The 16,649-nt window shown below is 40.1% G+C and overlaps 1 protein-coding gene across 2 annotated transcripts in view; it reads left to right on the top strand.

Annotated features, from left to right (window-relative positions):
- The window catches only part of LOC126353808 (uncharacterized), a 341,733-nt gene that overhangs the window by 42,149 nt on the left and 282,935 nt on the right, over window positions 1–16,649 (top strand). Inside the window, exon 2 of one of the 2 annotated variants that reach the window (XM_050002905.1) lies at window positions 8,630–8,820. The exons of the other annotated variant lie outside the window; for it this stretch is intronic. Within the exon in view, the coding sequence (XP_049858862.1) occupies window positions 8,758–8,820 (63 nt within the window). The 5' untranslated portion in view covers window positions 8,630–8,757. The remainder of the gene's footprint in view (window positions 1–8,629; window positions 8,821–16,649) is intronic. 2 annotated transcript variants of the gene reach the window in all.

The raw sequence follows: 16,649 nt of genomic DNA, 5'->3' as shown, positions 1-16,649 counted from the left end.
CAACAAAAAGATCTTCTTAGTGTCGTTAGACTATAATAAAGGGTCAAAGTATAGATATTAGGCTCTTTTTTCCTGCTAGGAATCAAATCGATTGGTTCGCCTTATCTTTGACGCGTCCATAGTGGACTTTAACGTGCTTAAGTAGTCACCCTGGTTCATGGGCTGTTACTTACAAGGGAACCTCCCCATCGCACCCTCCTGAGATTTAGTTATAAGCTGGCTCAGTGGATAGGCATTGAAAAACTGAACACAGATCGATCGAGAAAACAGGAAGTAGTTGTGAGGAACTATGAAATAATAAGCAAAATATACAAACTGACTAGTCCATGCTCAAGATACGCAACATCAAGGATAGCGTGAGCTCAAGAGCGCCGTGGTCCCGTGGTTAGGGTGAGTAGCTGCGGAACGAGAGGTCATTGGTGCAAGTCTTTCCTCGAGTGAAAAGTTTTATTTTTGCAAAGTTGTGATCTGTCCGTTCATTCATTGACGTGCGATTAGTAGACGAAAATACGTGCCTCTCCAATGGGAACCGAAAACATTTGATCGCAAGGTCATAGGTCACCGATTCCTTCACAGGAAAACACGTCTGATATATTCTATCCCACACTGGTGACGGCATGTGCGCCACATGACAGGAATATGTTGTCGACCCACCTAACTTGTACACTTGGCGAATAGGTAAAAAGATTCTACTACCTTGCCCGATTTAGTTTTTCTTGTGGATGTGATAATCACTCCCAAAACAGTGATGAAAACATAAGAGTTTGTCACATAAACTGAAAATAAATTAAATCTTTTCACTCGATTGAAGACTTGAACCAAGGACCTCTCGTTCCACAGTTGCTCACGCTAACCAGGGAACCTTAGCGCTCATGAGCTCATAGTGTCTTAGATGTTGCATATATTACGCATCAACTACTCAGTTTGTATATTTTGCTTATTTTTTCATAGTTCCACACAACTTCTTCCTGTTTTCTCGATTGATCTGTGTTCAGTTTTTCAAGGCCTATCCACTGTGCCAACTTATAACTAAATCTGAGGGGGGTGCGATGGGGAGGTTCCCTCGTTAGAAAACCATCGAAGTTTTTTACCATTTTTTTGTAGAAAAACCGAGCCGCGGGTTCCAAGACTACTATGCACAGGAAACGGCTGAAATTTTAAAGATGTGTTCCTGAGATCCCGATCTCGAACAATCTTGAACATTTTCTTCACATATTTATGCGTTTCAGAGATACAGAGGTTCAAAGTTACCCCATCTGTACACGTAAAATACGCATCTAAAATCAGCCGTGACGCAGCACTGAGAAATATGCTGTAAAGTGACTCCGTTATCATCAGAAGGGTTCTGTTGTAAAACTGAAGCACATGCAAAATGTAAAATACGGCTTGAAGAGTAAAACTATTGTTGCTTTAGTTCAATTTCATATAAGTAATTTATCAAAATTTTGCTAGCCAGTACATTTCTGTTCAAACGTGTAACGTGCTCTGCTGTAGCTAGGAAAAGGGAAACCAGCGGAAAAATGCTCCTATTGGAGCACAAAAAATGCGAATATGTTCCTGTTGAATATCGGAAATAGTTCGTGTAGACAGGGAGCGAAAGGCTATTTACAATTTGTACAGAAACCAGATGGCAATTACAAGAGTCGAGGGACACGAAAGGAAAACAGTGGTTGGAAAGTGAGAGAGACAGGGTTGTAGCCTCTCCCCAATGCTATTCAATCTGCATATTTAGCAAGCAGTAAAGGAAACAAAAGAACAGTTCGGAGTAGGTATTAAAATTCATGGAGAAGAAATAAAAACTTTGAGGTTCGTCGATGACATCGTAAGTCTGTCAGAGACAGCAAAGGAGTTGGAAGAGCAGTTGAACGGAATGAATAGTGTCTTGAAAGGAGGATATAAGATGAACATTGACAAAAGCAAAACGAGGATAATGGAATGTAGTCGAATTAAGTCAGGTGATGCTGAGGGAATGAGATTAGGAAATGAGACACTTAAAGTAGTGAAGGAGTTTTGCTATTTGGGGAGCAAAATATGGTCGAAGCAGAGAGGATATAAAATGTAGACTGGCAATGGCAAGGACAGCGTTTCTGAAGAAAAATCTGTTAACATCGGGTATAGATTTAAGTGTCAGCAAGTCATTTCTGGAAGTATTTGTATGGACTGTAGCCATGTATGGTAGTGAAACATGGACGATAAATAGTTTGGACAAGAAGAGAATAGAAGCTTTCGAAATGTGGTGCTGCAGAAGAATGCTGAAGATTAGATGGGTAGATCACATAACTAATGAGGAAGTATTGAATAGGATTGGGGAGAAGAGAAATTTGTGGCACAACTTGACTAGAAGAAGGGATCGGTTGGTAGGACATTTTCTGAGGCATCAAGGAATCACCAACTTAGTATTGGAGGGTAGCGTGGAGGGTAAAAATCGTAGAGGGAGACCAAGAGATGAATACACTAAGCAGATTCAAAAGGATGTAGGTTGCAGTAGGTACTGGGAGATGATGAAGCTTGCACAGGATACAGTAGCATGGAGAACTGCATCAAACTAGTCTCAGGGCTGAAGACCACAACAGCAACAACAACAACAACGACGGAAATTTTTTGTACAGTGGTAGGAGAGTGCCTCACGAGCAAAATATTAGTAATCCTGACGGGTGAGAGACGAGTGTACCGTTGCAGGTGCGTTTGAATGTCATTTTTTGTATGTTTTTCTCGAATAACTCGAGAACCGTGGTCTCCAGCGAAAACATATCCAGTACAACATTTAACTACATTAAATTTTCCCTGAAAAGGTAGTGATCATTTTTTTCTTTGGGACTAATAGTTTGCGTGTAACGAGCGGGAGGATATCAAAATCTCGCGCTTGTTTCTGAAGGCAAACAAAACACTGCGGGTTGCATGAAACGAAATCAGTAGGGGCGGCTGTTTAGCAGTTTATACGGAGGAATGTGGTTTTCTGGTATAAGGAAATGCCCGTGACATGTGACAATTGGATAGGCCTGCGATTCGTGTTATGATACGGGCCAAGATGATATAGCTACATCGCTTTTTACCATAATTGTTTGAACGATATGTGAACGGAAATTCTTACTTTGACATGAGAGTTACATGGTGAACGTCTTAGTATGAAGACTTTGGGAGCCATGAATCATGTACGATTACAGCATTTTATAGGCCACTGGAAGCGGGCGAATTCGGCAACGTCTCTAGCCCCACTGAAATGCTCGGTCCTTACATTTGATTACTCATTGAGGGGAATAATAAAGTCAATGTGTTTCACCGTCGGTACGAGACTACTGAAGCTTATGCAAAAATGCTGAAAAAGTATCGAAGCAAGCACTCAAATAGGAAACATATTGATTTAACCTAGAGGTACGTGGACCTCTCGGATACATTACATATTAACAACTTGATTGAGATATAACAAATAGAAACAACTGTTTTTATTAAAATCGTCGATATGATAATAAGCGTAAGCGAAGCTCTTTAAGTTCTCACGACCACCATTCCATACCATATCTGCTGACGCACTCAAACTGAAGTTACACATCACATATCAAACGAAATTTTGGCGGTTGAACCTCATACCAAACTGATTAACACGTATATCTATATCAAAATCTAGCATCTATTTCTGACAAGATTCAAATGGCTCTGAGCACTATGGGACTTAGCGTCTGAGGTCATCAGTCCCCCTAGAACTCAGAACTGCTTAAACCTAACTAACCCAAGGACATCACACACATCCATCCCCGAGGCTGGATTCGAACCTGCGACCGTAGCAGTCGCGCGGTTCCGGACTGAAGCGCCTAGAACCGCTCGGCCACCACGACCGGCTTCTGATAAGAATTTACTTTTTGTCACTGCGATTGCCTTGAGACGAGTTGTTACAAGTTATCTCGAACTTCGAAATTATAAGTTTCGTTATTCTATTACGGCTGTGTTCGTGCCGTCCGGAGTTCTGTGTTAACTGCTGTCTGGCCATAGATACGTCTCATTAGTTATTGGAATCACATATAAGAATTTCCGACACAGAAATATATATATTTTACTTATATCATTGTATTCGCTAAACACACAGTTATAATAATCATCTTGGATATTGCAAGTCTTCTTAATTTCCAAGCTTGGAAAGAAACTAGCGGAATTTTCGCTTTATACAAGATAAGATTCATTTATTTTTCTTTCCCCATACATGTTCCAGAAGTATAAGAGCTACGGTACGTACACGATTTTTAAAATTACTCTGCCTCTCGGAAATCAGTCAGCGTGTTTATACAGCAAGTTATAGTTTCTGGTGTTGTATCCTTGTTTGCCGTTTTAGAAGAAGTGTTATTTCAGTTAAAAAGTAACTACTAAACAATACATTCTACACACTGAAGTATTACTTGGGTAACACAGAGTGGTTTGGAAAAAAAACTAAGACACGTAAATAATAATAAAACATTTATCATTTAACATAACTCTCATACTTCTGGAACACCTCTTTCCGCCAAATCTACAATGCATAATACTAATACCCTATCCCCTTTCTGAGCTCAACATAACTGTTTATAGACGAATTCGGACTCAATATTTCAGACTGAAAGATGGGTATTTCTAGCATATACAATGTAAATCGTCGTTGCTGTGACTCTGCTGTCAGCTGAGACTGTGTGTAATGCTACGTGATGTAATAATGTGTGTATAATGTTTACAATGACTGATGGCGAGTAATGAAGGAACGGTGTAGCAATGTTAAATACATAATTTACAAAAGTGTTGTACGCTAGGAATAAACTGAATAAGGTTGCACTGTTTTAGACTGACATTGTACTCGAAAGGATGGAGGATCCGATCTTCAACCGGCCATCCTGGTTTAGGTTTTACGTGGTTTCGCCAAATTACTTCAGGCAAGTGGCTCCTACTATGAGATCCCATCCTTGTCAAACCAGACACGCAAGAATGTAAATGCCTGTGATATAAGTTATGTCATTTTTAATGATCTTAAACTGTAATAACATGAGACGTCCAGTATTCTTGGAAAAGTGACCCACAGAATGATTAAAATTATACTACTATAAAAACTTACTTTGTTTACTATCGCTGTTTCAACTGCTACGTACGAAATCTTATATTTTTGTTTTATTTCACGGTGAAAACGCTGCATAAACTTTTGTGTTTTCACGGTGAACTAAAATAAGAATATTAAAATGAGTACGTAATAGTTAAAACTGCGGCATTGAACAAAATAAAATGACAGCCTCTAATACTGATATCTACTCATCTGCACTGTGAAACGTCAATAAAAGCCTGCTGACGAAGAAGGTAATGAAATATTATAAGCTACAATGCTCCAGTATACTCGATTCAGCGACCACCAAGCATTGGGAGGTGAACCTGAGAGCCAAGGCATAATGCTGGCTTGAATGATTCAAACGATAACGTAAAATTCAAAGACACACGTCATAATGCGCTTGTGTGCTGTTCCTGTTAACACTGTTACATGAGGTCTTGGTCAGGACTGCGCCTGTACAATGCATGGAATTTCGCTGTCGCGTTCAAACAGTTTACACACATAAAAATTGAAGTGGCGGTGGGTGAAGTTGAAGGTACCAAAACCTCCCAATGCCAATCACTGGTTTTTGTTGTGCACTACAATGGTAGTGCAATAGTACCTGTTCTAATTGTGGAGACATGAGTGTTTGAAGTGCTCATGAGTAGATTTTCTGTCTCCTTTGAAACAACGTATTTTTCAAAGTTATTAAATTCAAGATTGTTCTACACTGAAGAGACAAAGAAACTGGTACACCTGCCTAATATGTACAGGGCTCCCGCTAGCACGCAGAAGTGCCGCAACACGATGTGGCATGGACTCGATTGATGTCTGAAGTAATTCTGGAGGGAACTGAACACCATGAATCCTGCAGGGTTGTTCATAAAAAGTACGGAGGAGTGGAGATATCTTCTGAACAGCACGTTGCAAGGCATCCCAGATATGCTCAATATTTTTCATGTCTGAGGAGTGTGGTGTCAGGGAAAGTGTTTAAACTCAGAACAGTGTTTTGTTTCTGGAGCCATTCTGTAGCATTTCTGGACGTGTCGGGTGTTGCATTGCCCTACTGGAACTATCCGAGTGCGTCGGAATGCACAATGGACATGAATGGATGCACGTGATGAGACAGGATGTTTACGGACGTGTCACCTGTCAGATTAGTATCTAGACGTATTAGAGGTCCCCATATCACTCCAACTTGCACACGCCCCACACTATTACATTGCATCCACCAGCTTGAAAAGTCCCCTGCTTGCAAGTAGTCCATGGATTCATGAAATTGTCTCCACACCCGTACACGTCCATCCGCTCGGTACAAATTTGAAACGAGACTCCTCCGACCAGACAATGTGTTTCCAGTCATCAACCGTCCAACGTCGGTGTTGGCGGGCCCAGGCGAGGCGTGAAGCTTTGTGTCGTGCAGTCACCAAGGGTACACGAGTAGGCCTTCGGCTCCGAAAGCCCCTATCGATGATATTTCGTTGAATGGTTCGCACGCTGACACTTGTTAATGGCCCAGCACTGAAATCTACAGCAATTTGTACAAGGGTTGCACTTTTGTCACGTTGAACAATTCTCTTCAGTCGTTGGTCCTGTTCTTGTTTTACCGGATTCCTGATATTTACGGTACACTCGTGAAATGGTCGTACGGGAATATCGCTACTTCATCGCTACCTCGGAGATGCAGGGTCGCATCGCTCGTGCTCCGACTGTAACACCACGTTCAAACTCACATCTTAATAACCTGCCACTGTAGCAGCAATAATCGATCTAACAACTGTGCCAAACACTTGTCTCATATAGGCGTTGCCAACCGCAGCCCAGTTATCTGCGTGTATTTGAATGCACATGCCTATACCGCTTTTCTTCGGTGCTTCAGTGTATAATATTTTCGAGGTTTTACAGAATATTCTCCAATGTGGATGATTCTTTTCGTGTTTTCTAGATTATTCTAGAATATTTTAGAATACAACTTGGAATCGACACGTACCACATTGATGCCAACCAAAATCATCCAAGCCAGTGGTTATCAAACTGTTCTCCTCTAGGCCCCTCTACAGGAGGAAAAATAGTATCAGCCCCACCCCAGACTATTTTATTAACAAAACAGTCTTTTTTAACTATTTTCCTTGCCTTTATCTCTCTTATAAAGCTTAATTTAGAGCAATTTTACGCAACAGAAACCAAAACTGCAAGCCTGCGCCAAGAATTCTGGCAGTAATTCAGTAAACAAATCAGTGAATACAGAATATGATACCAGAGGAACAACAATATTTAAATCTACTGATAGACTGGAGAACCAAGACGAAAGCGTACATTTCCCAACAGAATTCCTGCATTTGCTCAATGTTCCCGATATATCATCGCAAAGCAGCTTTTATACATCATAGAAACGTAAATTTTAACTGCAAAGGCAAAATAGCATTCAACCACGATTTCCACAGGTTTCAACTGGTTTATCATTCCTACTGAAAAGGCTTCAGTACGTGGTAAATTTAGCGTATAGTACGGCCCTCAATAAGTCACAAGGACAAACATTCAAATGTTGAGGAGTGAATTTAAAAGAAACATGTTTCTTACTCTTACAGCTATTTGCTAGTTGGACAAAATACAAAACCTATTCTAAATCTCAACCACAATGTAGTTTACAACTATAAACTTTGAAGTAGTCAGGTGCCCTACGAATGAGATGATCAACTGCAGATTTTATTATAGTTTAGACACAAAGGGAAAAAATATCCAGTGAAACGACTTTTTCAGTTACTGTATAAATAAGGGATAAGAATCTGATTTTAAGAATTTTTTTGTTGTTATAAATATAATTTAAGTAAAATTTCTTTCCTGCAAATAATGCACAAAAATTTTGAGAGTCTCATTTTATCTGGCTTAAATGTAACTACATCTCCTAACTCCCATTTCTACCTCGAAGATCAACCCTCCCCAAGTCACAGGCCACCAGTCGCCATTGCACTGGACAGAGAGGAAACATCAACTTGTCCCCCCCCCCCCCCCCTCCTGGGTATGGTTGCATAATAATCGCTGGAAAATACTCATCATGATGACCATGGACCGACGTATAGATTGAACTATTAGAATGTAATAGTACTACGCCTCAATGCCAGTATACTTCTACTTTGAGGACGAGGTTGTTTTTAAGATTCGCAATAGCATGGCCATCAATGATCCCACCGAATATAAATATAAAAGGATGAATTTGTTTCTCGCAAGTAATCAAGAAAGACTACTGTGAAGATTTTCCGTGGACATGCAGTTGCCTTCTTTCGAGATGAGTGGCAATATGTGAATGTCAATTTTCCCAGCGTAAGCTACACTCTAGTTATCTGATAGGTGGCCGTGTTGCAATACATTGACATTTCAACAAGCCATCGTACCCATTTTGTGAGCTCGGTGTGGCTGGCGACTGAGGAATATTCTTAATATTTCAGCCACTTCCATTGAGATGTTACAGCGTCTACGTTATATGTGGGTACAATGGACTTCAGTTAGCAGCACCATTTTTCTTTCCTAACAGACTTACAATTAGTTACATATTCGTTGTAATTATTAATGAATTATTATTTTTCTCTCTTACAGGATGCACTTTTTTAAATGAAGTGGAGGAGAATGGTGTAGTACGTGGCCTATCTTGTTCGAAATCACAGCCTATAGAAGTAGTGCAGAATGAAGAAGCCTTAATACGATTAAGTGAAAGATTTCCGGGCATGGAATCATGTTTTATAATGTCACCCAAAAGGAACTGGACATTTCCCAATGATACTGAAGAGGTATTTTTTAAAAATTCATTTACTCTGTTGGTTTTGTCATAATCGCTTTCTTCTTGACTTTGAACCTTTCGCTTAGCATCTCTTGAATGATTACTTACTGCTTTAGAACAGAAGTATGAGTAGTGTGTTTACTATCCTCGGTCTCTGCAAGTCGTTTAAGACTCTAACGCACCATTGACGCTCGTTTTTAGTCATCCTTAATATTTACGCAATTAAGAATTATAACCGCATGGGCATCAGTAGTAGAGTCGGAAGGGAGGTTTTCAAAATAAACGGGCATTTCACCTAAAAACGTTGGTATTAATTGAATCTCACATGCTGAATACAAAATATAAATTCGTTGCCTATGTATAGGGGCAAGGCAAGGAAGATCACATCTGATGGCAGAGCCTAAAAAGAGGCATTAATTGGTGGGAAGAGGAGGTAGAATAACGAGTACTGCCAGAAGGATTAAGCCTGAACTATCCTCCTTCAGCTTGACCTATCTTTCCCCTTCAAAAGATAGAAGACAGAACAACATCAGTTGCATCGGAAGAGGGTGATAATGAACAGGGAGGGCTCAAAATTAGCTGAACAGTGTCGCACAGCAGTCGACAGTAAATATAAAAATACAGTGCAGATTGGCATCCTGGACAGCCGTGGTCCCATCTTCTCAGCACTGTGAAGAAATCGTACCACTAAAACATTTTCAAACTGGTCCTGGTTTGCAATAGGAAAGAGGGCAGAAATAAACATTCAATATAAGAACAGATTCTGTAAGAGTACAAAGTCTTAAAAATACAAGCATTAGATTATTACAAAATATCAGTATTTAATTACCTCAAGACAAACACACAAAAATTGAAGGAATAATAAAACAAATACGCAACTGAAGATCTCGACAGTAAACAATGGCATGGGACAGTCGATAACCGACTGAGTTATTGTATGTACAAAATGTTAAGTGTATGCTTTATTCAAATTAGTTCACGGTTCCACCGAGAGATAGAAGTTCTGTCTCGAATTTCAGATGCTTGCCAATGGAAACTTAGTCAGGATGTGTGCATGTAAACACTGATCAGTGCCAAAAGGAAGGCTGCGAGTAGTAGTAAGGTGTGCAATATTCATAACAAATAAATGCTTTTCAGGGTCAACTGATATGAACCTCATGATGAAATGGATAACTAGAACTCAAATAAAGATCCTGTTTACGTTCATGGACAAAAATGCACACCGAAATTTGTTGCTAGTCATATACCAGATCAATACTTATTAACGCAAGCTGTATTCCTTACCGTACATCATACGAATTTACATGACAGGATGATGATACAAATGTCAAGTTATCCTTAATACTGCTTAAGTACTGTAGTGAGGTGCTTGCTAAAATGAATTTTATAGTGTGATGTATCTAGAATATTTTTTGAAATTTTAATGCTTTATTATTGTAAAAATCGTTAATACAAATCTTAGTAGCAAAAGCTGAAAAAATTGGACATTTTAGATTGCTATTGTTGCGATATTTTGCAGTAATACATTAATTTGTCCAAAAAGGATATCGTGGAAAGTTAATGCTAATCACGTTACGTGCTTTCTGTTCGCAAATAATCAATTGTAATCGAATCTTAGGTACTTGCTGCCGAAAGAACTGATATCAATTTCGCTTGCCCCATTTGGTGGCACACGGCTAATTAGGAACTTAATTCTTTAGAATATGAACATAAAAAGTATCTTTGAAATTCATGGATAAGTCAACAGTTTATTCGTTCATCGTAACTGATATGACGTTAAGATTCTTGCCTCATGTAACTGCCGTTCCATGATAAGGTCTAATTCGGTTATATAGTATTGTTTCCGAAATTATTCTAAAATCTCATCAATGACTGAAAATTCATTCAACTGCTGATATCTCTGAACTGAAAGGAATGTGATAACGAAATGTACTTGGTACATTATTTGATTAGTTCATATTTTTCCTGCAGTAAACTGCAGGGTGATCCATTGATTGAGACCGGGCCAAATATCACACGAACTAAGCGTCAAACGTAAGAAGTACAAAGAACGAAACTTGTCTAGCTTGAAGGGGGAAACCAGATAGCGCTATGTTTGACCCGCTAGATGGCGCTGCCATCGGTCAAACGGATATCAACTGCGTTTTTTAAATAGGAACCCCATTTTTATTATGTATTCGTGTAGTATGTAAAGAAATACAAATGTTTTAGCTGGACCACTCTTTTCGCTGTGTGATAGATGGCGCTGTAATAGTCACAAACATGGCTCACAATTTTAGACGAACAGTTGCTAACAGGTAGGTTTTTTAATTAAAATACAGAACCTAGGTACGTTTGAGCATTTTATGTCGGTTGTTCCAGTGTGATACATGTACCTTTGTAAACTTATTTCTGAGAACACATGCTATTACAGAGTGATTACCTGTAAATACCACATTAATGTAATAAATGCTCAAAATGATGTCCGCCAACCTCAATGCATTTGGTAATACGTGTAACGATATTCCTCTCAACAAGAAGTCGTTCACCTTCTGTAATGTTCGCACATGCACTGACAACGCGCTGACGCATGTTGTCAGGCGTTGTCGGTGGATCACGATAGCAAATATCCTTCAACTTTCCCCACAGAAAGAAATCCGGGGAGGTCAGATCCGGTGAACGTACGGACCGTGGTATGGTGCTTCGACGACCAATCCACCTGTCATGAAACATGCTATTCAATACCGCTTCAACCGCACGCGAGCTATGTACTATGTTGGAAGTATATCAACATTCTGTCATGCAGTGAAACATCTTGTAGTAACATCGGTAGAACATTACGTAGGAAATCAGCATACATTGCACCATTTAGATTGCCGTCGATAAAATGGGGGCCTACTACCCTTCCTCCCATAATACCACACCATACATCAACCCGCCAAGGTCGCTGATCTTTCACTTGTCGAAGCCATCGTGGAATTTCGGTTGCCCAGTAGTGCATATTATGCTGGTTTACGTTACCGCTGTTGGTGAATGACTTTTCGTCGCTAAATAGAACGCGTGCAAAAAATCTGTCATCGTCCCGTAATATCTCTTATGCCCAGTGGCAGAACTGTACACGACGTTCAAAGTTGTCGCTATGCAATTCCTGATGCATAGAAATATGGTACGGGTGCAATCGATGTTGATGTAGCATTCTCAACCCCGACGTTTTCGAGATTCCCGATTCTCGTGCAGTTTGTCTGCTACTGATGTGCGGATTAGCCGCGACAGCAGGTAAAACACCTATTTGGGCATCATCATTTGTTGCAGGTCGTGGCTAACGTTTCACATGTGGCCGAACACTTCCTGTTTCCTTAAATAACGTAACTATCCGGAGAACGGTCCCGACACTTGGATGATGTCCAGTATACTGAGCAGCACACATAGCACACTCCCGTTGGCCACTTTGATCACTATAGCCATACATCAACATGATATCGACGTTTTCCGCAATTGGTAAACGGTCCATTTTAACACGGGTAACGTATCACGAAGCAAATACCGTGCGCACTGGCGGAATGTTACGTGATACCAAGTACTTAAACGTTTGTGGCTATTACAGCGCCACCTATCCAAAAGCGAAAAAGGTGGTTCAAGTAAAACATTCATATTTCTTTACGTACCACACGAATATGTAATAAAATGTGGTTCTTATTTTAAAAAACGTACTTGATATACGTTTGACCTATAGCAGCGCTATCTTGTTTGCCCCTTAAAGCTAGACGAGTTTCGTTCTTTGTAGTTTTTTCGTTTGATGTTTATTTCGTGAAATGTTTGGCCCGGCCACTATCAATGGACCACGCTGTATATAGACACCCTTTTTCTACGTCGACTATAATCCTCAAAAAAACTACAAATGAATGGAGTTTAGCAGTGGGCGTAAGTAATTTTATAATATTATTTAGTGACCAGTGAGTCATGTTAGTATTGACAAGGATTCATATTCCGCACCTACGACTTCTCTGTGTCGTTATGAAATCTCTGGTCAACACTAGCGGTAAGGCGAATGTTATAATATTTCGTAAGATATATGTCACACAATGTTAAGTCCCCATCAACAAATTCTTAAGAATAAAATTTTATGTAGAATTTACTGTTTTAAAAATATGTCGTTATTGCAGATATAATTGAAAAGAATGAGTTTTCTGGAAAAAAAATTACATTGCGTATGACTGAAATATCTTATTTATGAAGTTTTCTGAAACTATAGTGAGTAGTTTCTCAACAGAACCAACTTGTCCCTTACCATCGTTTACTTAGTGACCACAAATCCTAATAAGTTCTCGCTGTTCTCATTTTTGCTACTTCTCATTACTTTCGTGTTTTTATTGCCCTCAGTCCGCATTCTGGTCTCAGTAGACTGTTCATTCAACAGATTCAGTAATTTTTCTTCCCTTACATTGAGGACAGCAGTGTCCTCAGCGAATCTTAGCAACGATATCCTTTCAATTCGAATATTAATCCCCACTCTTGAACCATCCTTTTATTTCCGTCATTGCTTCTTCGTGTATAATTTGAACAGCAGGTCGAATGACTACATCTCTGCTTCATATCCTTTCTAATCCATGCACTTAGTTCTCGGTCTTCCACTCTTATTGTTCACTCTTGATTCTTGTACGTATTGTATGTTACCCGTCTTTAACTATTCCTTACCCCTATTTTTACCGGGATTTCGAACATCTTGCACCATTTTACATTGTCCGACGCTTTTTCCAGGTCGATAGATCCTATGAACATATCTTGATTTTTCTTCAGTCTTGCTTCCGTTATCAACCGCAACGTCAGAAGTGCCTCTCTTGGTGCCTTTACCTTTCATATAACCAAACTTATCGCCATCTAACAGATCCTCAATTTTCTTTCCATTCTTCTGTGTATTATTCTTGTCAGCAACTTGAATGCATCAGCTGTTAAACCGATTGTGAGGTAACTGTGGCTCTTGTCGGCTCTTGAAATCTTTGTGGATGATGTTCTTTTCGATAATCTCAGGGTGTATCGCCAGTATCATTCATTCTACACACCAACGTGAATAATCGTTTTGTTGCCACTTCACCCAAATATTTTAGAAATTCCGTTGGAAAGTTATCTATCCCTACTGCCTCATTTAATTTTAAGCCCTCCAAGGCTCTTGTAAATCCTGATTCTAATACTAGATCCCCCATCTCTTCCCTATCGGCGCCTGTTTCTTCTTATATCACGCCCTCAGGCAAATCCTCACACTCAATAGAGGCCTTCAATATACTCTTTCCACCTATACGCTCTCTCCTTTGTATTTAACAGAAAAATTCCCGTTGCACCCTTAATGTTACCGCCGTTACTTTTAATTTCACGGAAGGTTATTTGACTTTTCTATATTCTGAGCCAGTCTTTCCGACAATCATTTCTTTTTCAGTTTCTTCACATTAGCTTGCCTGCACTTCCTTCTTTCGTTCATCAGCTGAAGTATTTCTTCTGTTACCTATGGTGTCTTTGTATTTACTTTCATTATATCTACGTTTTTCTTTCTGGTTCCTGCGATTATCCTTCTTAGAGACGCCCACTCCTCTTCAACTAAGCTGCGTTAGAGCTATTCATTATCGCAACATCCACAGCCTCAGAAAACTTCAAGCCCTTCCTCTCATTCTGAAGAACTTCCATATCCCATCTCGTTGCACATTGATTCTTGCTGCCTACTCTCTTAAACTTCAGCCTACTCTTCATCATTACCAAATTGTGATCTGAGTGTATATCTCTCACTGTTTTGCCTTACAGCCAAATATCTGATTTTGAAATCTCTGCCTGACCGTGATGTAATCAAACTGAAATCCTCCTGTATCTCCCAGCCCTTCCAAAGTATACACTGTCCTCTTGTGATTCCTGAACAGTGTCCATTATCATCATCTGAAATTTACTGCAGAATTCAATTATCTTTCTCCTACTACCAAGCCCATATTCTCCCGTAACTTTCTTCTACTCCTTCCCCGACAACAACATTCCAATTCCCCATAAATACTAGATTTTCATCTCCCTTTACGTATTGAATTACGCTTTCAGTATCATATATTTTCTCTGTCTCTTCATCTTGTGCTTGCGGCGTCGATACGTATACTTGAACTATTCTCGATATTGTGTTGCTGATGATTCTAACGGTAACAACCCGGTCACTGAACTGTTTACACTAACTCACTTTCAGTCCTATCTTCCTATTCATGGCGAATCCTACTCCTGTTACACCGTTTCCGCTGCTATTGATTTTATCCTATATCCGTCTGACTAGAAATCCTTGTCTTTTCATATGACTTCACTGACGGCCACTATATCTAGATGTATTCTTAACATTCCCCTTTCTTATTTTCTAGCTTCCCTTCCACACCCGACTCGTGGAGCGTTATCCTTCCGTTGGTTACTCGATCTTTTCTAACGGTCCCGCCCCTTGATAGTCCCCTCCTGGAGATCCGAATAGGGGACTATTCCGGAATTTTTTTTGCCAATGAAGAGATTATTTGGCACTCTTTCAGTTAGAGGCCACGTGTCTTGTGAGTACCCATTATGTGTCTTTAATCTAATGGTTTCCATTGCCTTCTGCATCCTCACACCGTTGATCACTTCTGATTCTCCCGCCTTTTATGGACAGTTTCCGACCTGAAGGGTAAGAGTGTGACCCGAACCTTTGTCCGTTCCTTCACCCTCTTTGAACAAGGCCGTTGGCAGAATAAGAGCGACTTCGTATGTTGGAAGTTTTCGACCGCCATTGCGATTATTTCCATATAAATTTTGAGCGATATGGGGTTCGAGCCGGGACCGTAAACGTTTTGATTCCTTTTCAAAGACGCTGCTCCTAGGCCACGTGTGCATTAATCTATCAGTTTTGAAACCCTTTCTTGCTTCGACTTGATCTTCCGTACGACCAGCGACAAAGAACTCCCCAGTTATCAATTTCTTTACAAAGGATGCAGCAGGGGACATGGCACATGTCGAAAGTGTGACCCAGCCACTTACATCTCCTGTAATGTGTCCCGTCTGTGAAAACAGTGAGGGTCCATATTGCCCAGTTTCCTCATGCAATAGCGTGAGACAGACTGCAATATGCAAAGATGAAGGTGAGACATTTTAACCTCATCTCTGATTTGCGGATTTATGCAGTGGATAAACACACCAACGGCTCGCGCCTCAGCCCCTTCTGAGAGGACATCATTCTGTCTTCCATCTTCCCCCAAGACGCAGGTACGATACGAGATCTTATGAATTCTATCCTCAAATGCCTCAAAATCTTCTCCTTGCCTTTGCCTAAGGGTGGATAATTTATACTGATAATAGCTCATGCTCCTTTTGTCGGAATTGTCGGAATACCTTTCCGATAACTCCTCGGCGAATATCTCGCACTTTCTGTATTTCTTAAAGTGCGTTCATCACTCGATAACTCTAGGTGTGCCATTTTCAGCAACAACAAAAAAAAACCTCTGGTCACAAGCAAATATGACCAACATTGCTGATGTTTTATAGGAAAGTGAACACATTTTCAGCGGCATTCCTCAATAAAAACGGAATAAATTTCACTGCAACGAAACTGCTCACAAAATTAGATCGTGACACAGTGAAAGAGGGTGGGTTGAGTATAAATAGCAGCCCCATCAGAGGTGGTTTGCATACGTAAATCATTTTTGTAAACAGGTTCCTTGCTTGAAAACGTTCATCTATTTGAGAGTTGTGATTCTTCAGTTTCTCCCCGTGTATTTCTTGCTCGAACAGTCCACGGCTGTACTGCCGGTCCATAGCGTCCAACGGGCACAATATTTCGGCGATCAGACATGTCACCATCGTCAGGTGCCCTGATGAACTGAG

This window comes from Schistocerca gregaria, chromosome 3 (assembly GCF_023897955.1).
Source record: "Schistocerca gregaria isolate iqSchGreg1 chromosome 3, iqSchGreg1.2, whole genome shotgun sequence".
Taxonomy (NCBI): domain Eukaryota; kingdom Metazoa; phylum Arthropoda; class Insecta; order Orthoptera; family Acrididae; genus Schistocerca; species Schistocerca gregaria.
The sequence above is the reverse complement of the archived record's forward strand: the minus strand, read 5'-3'. Positions and strand labels throughout refer to the sequence as shown.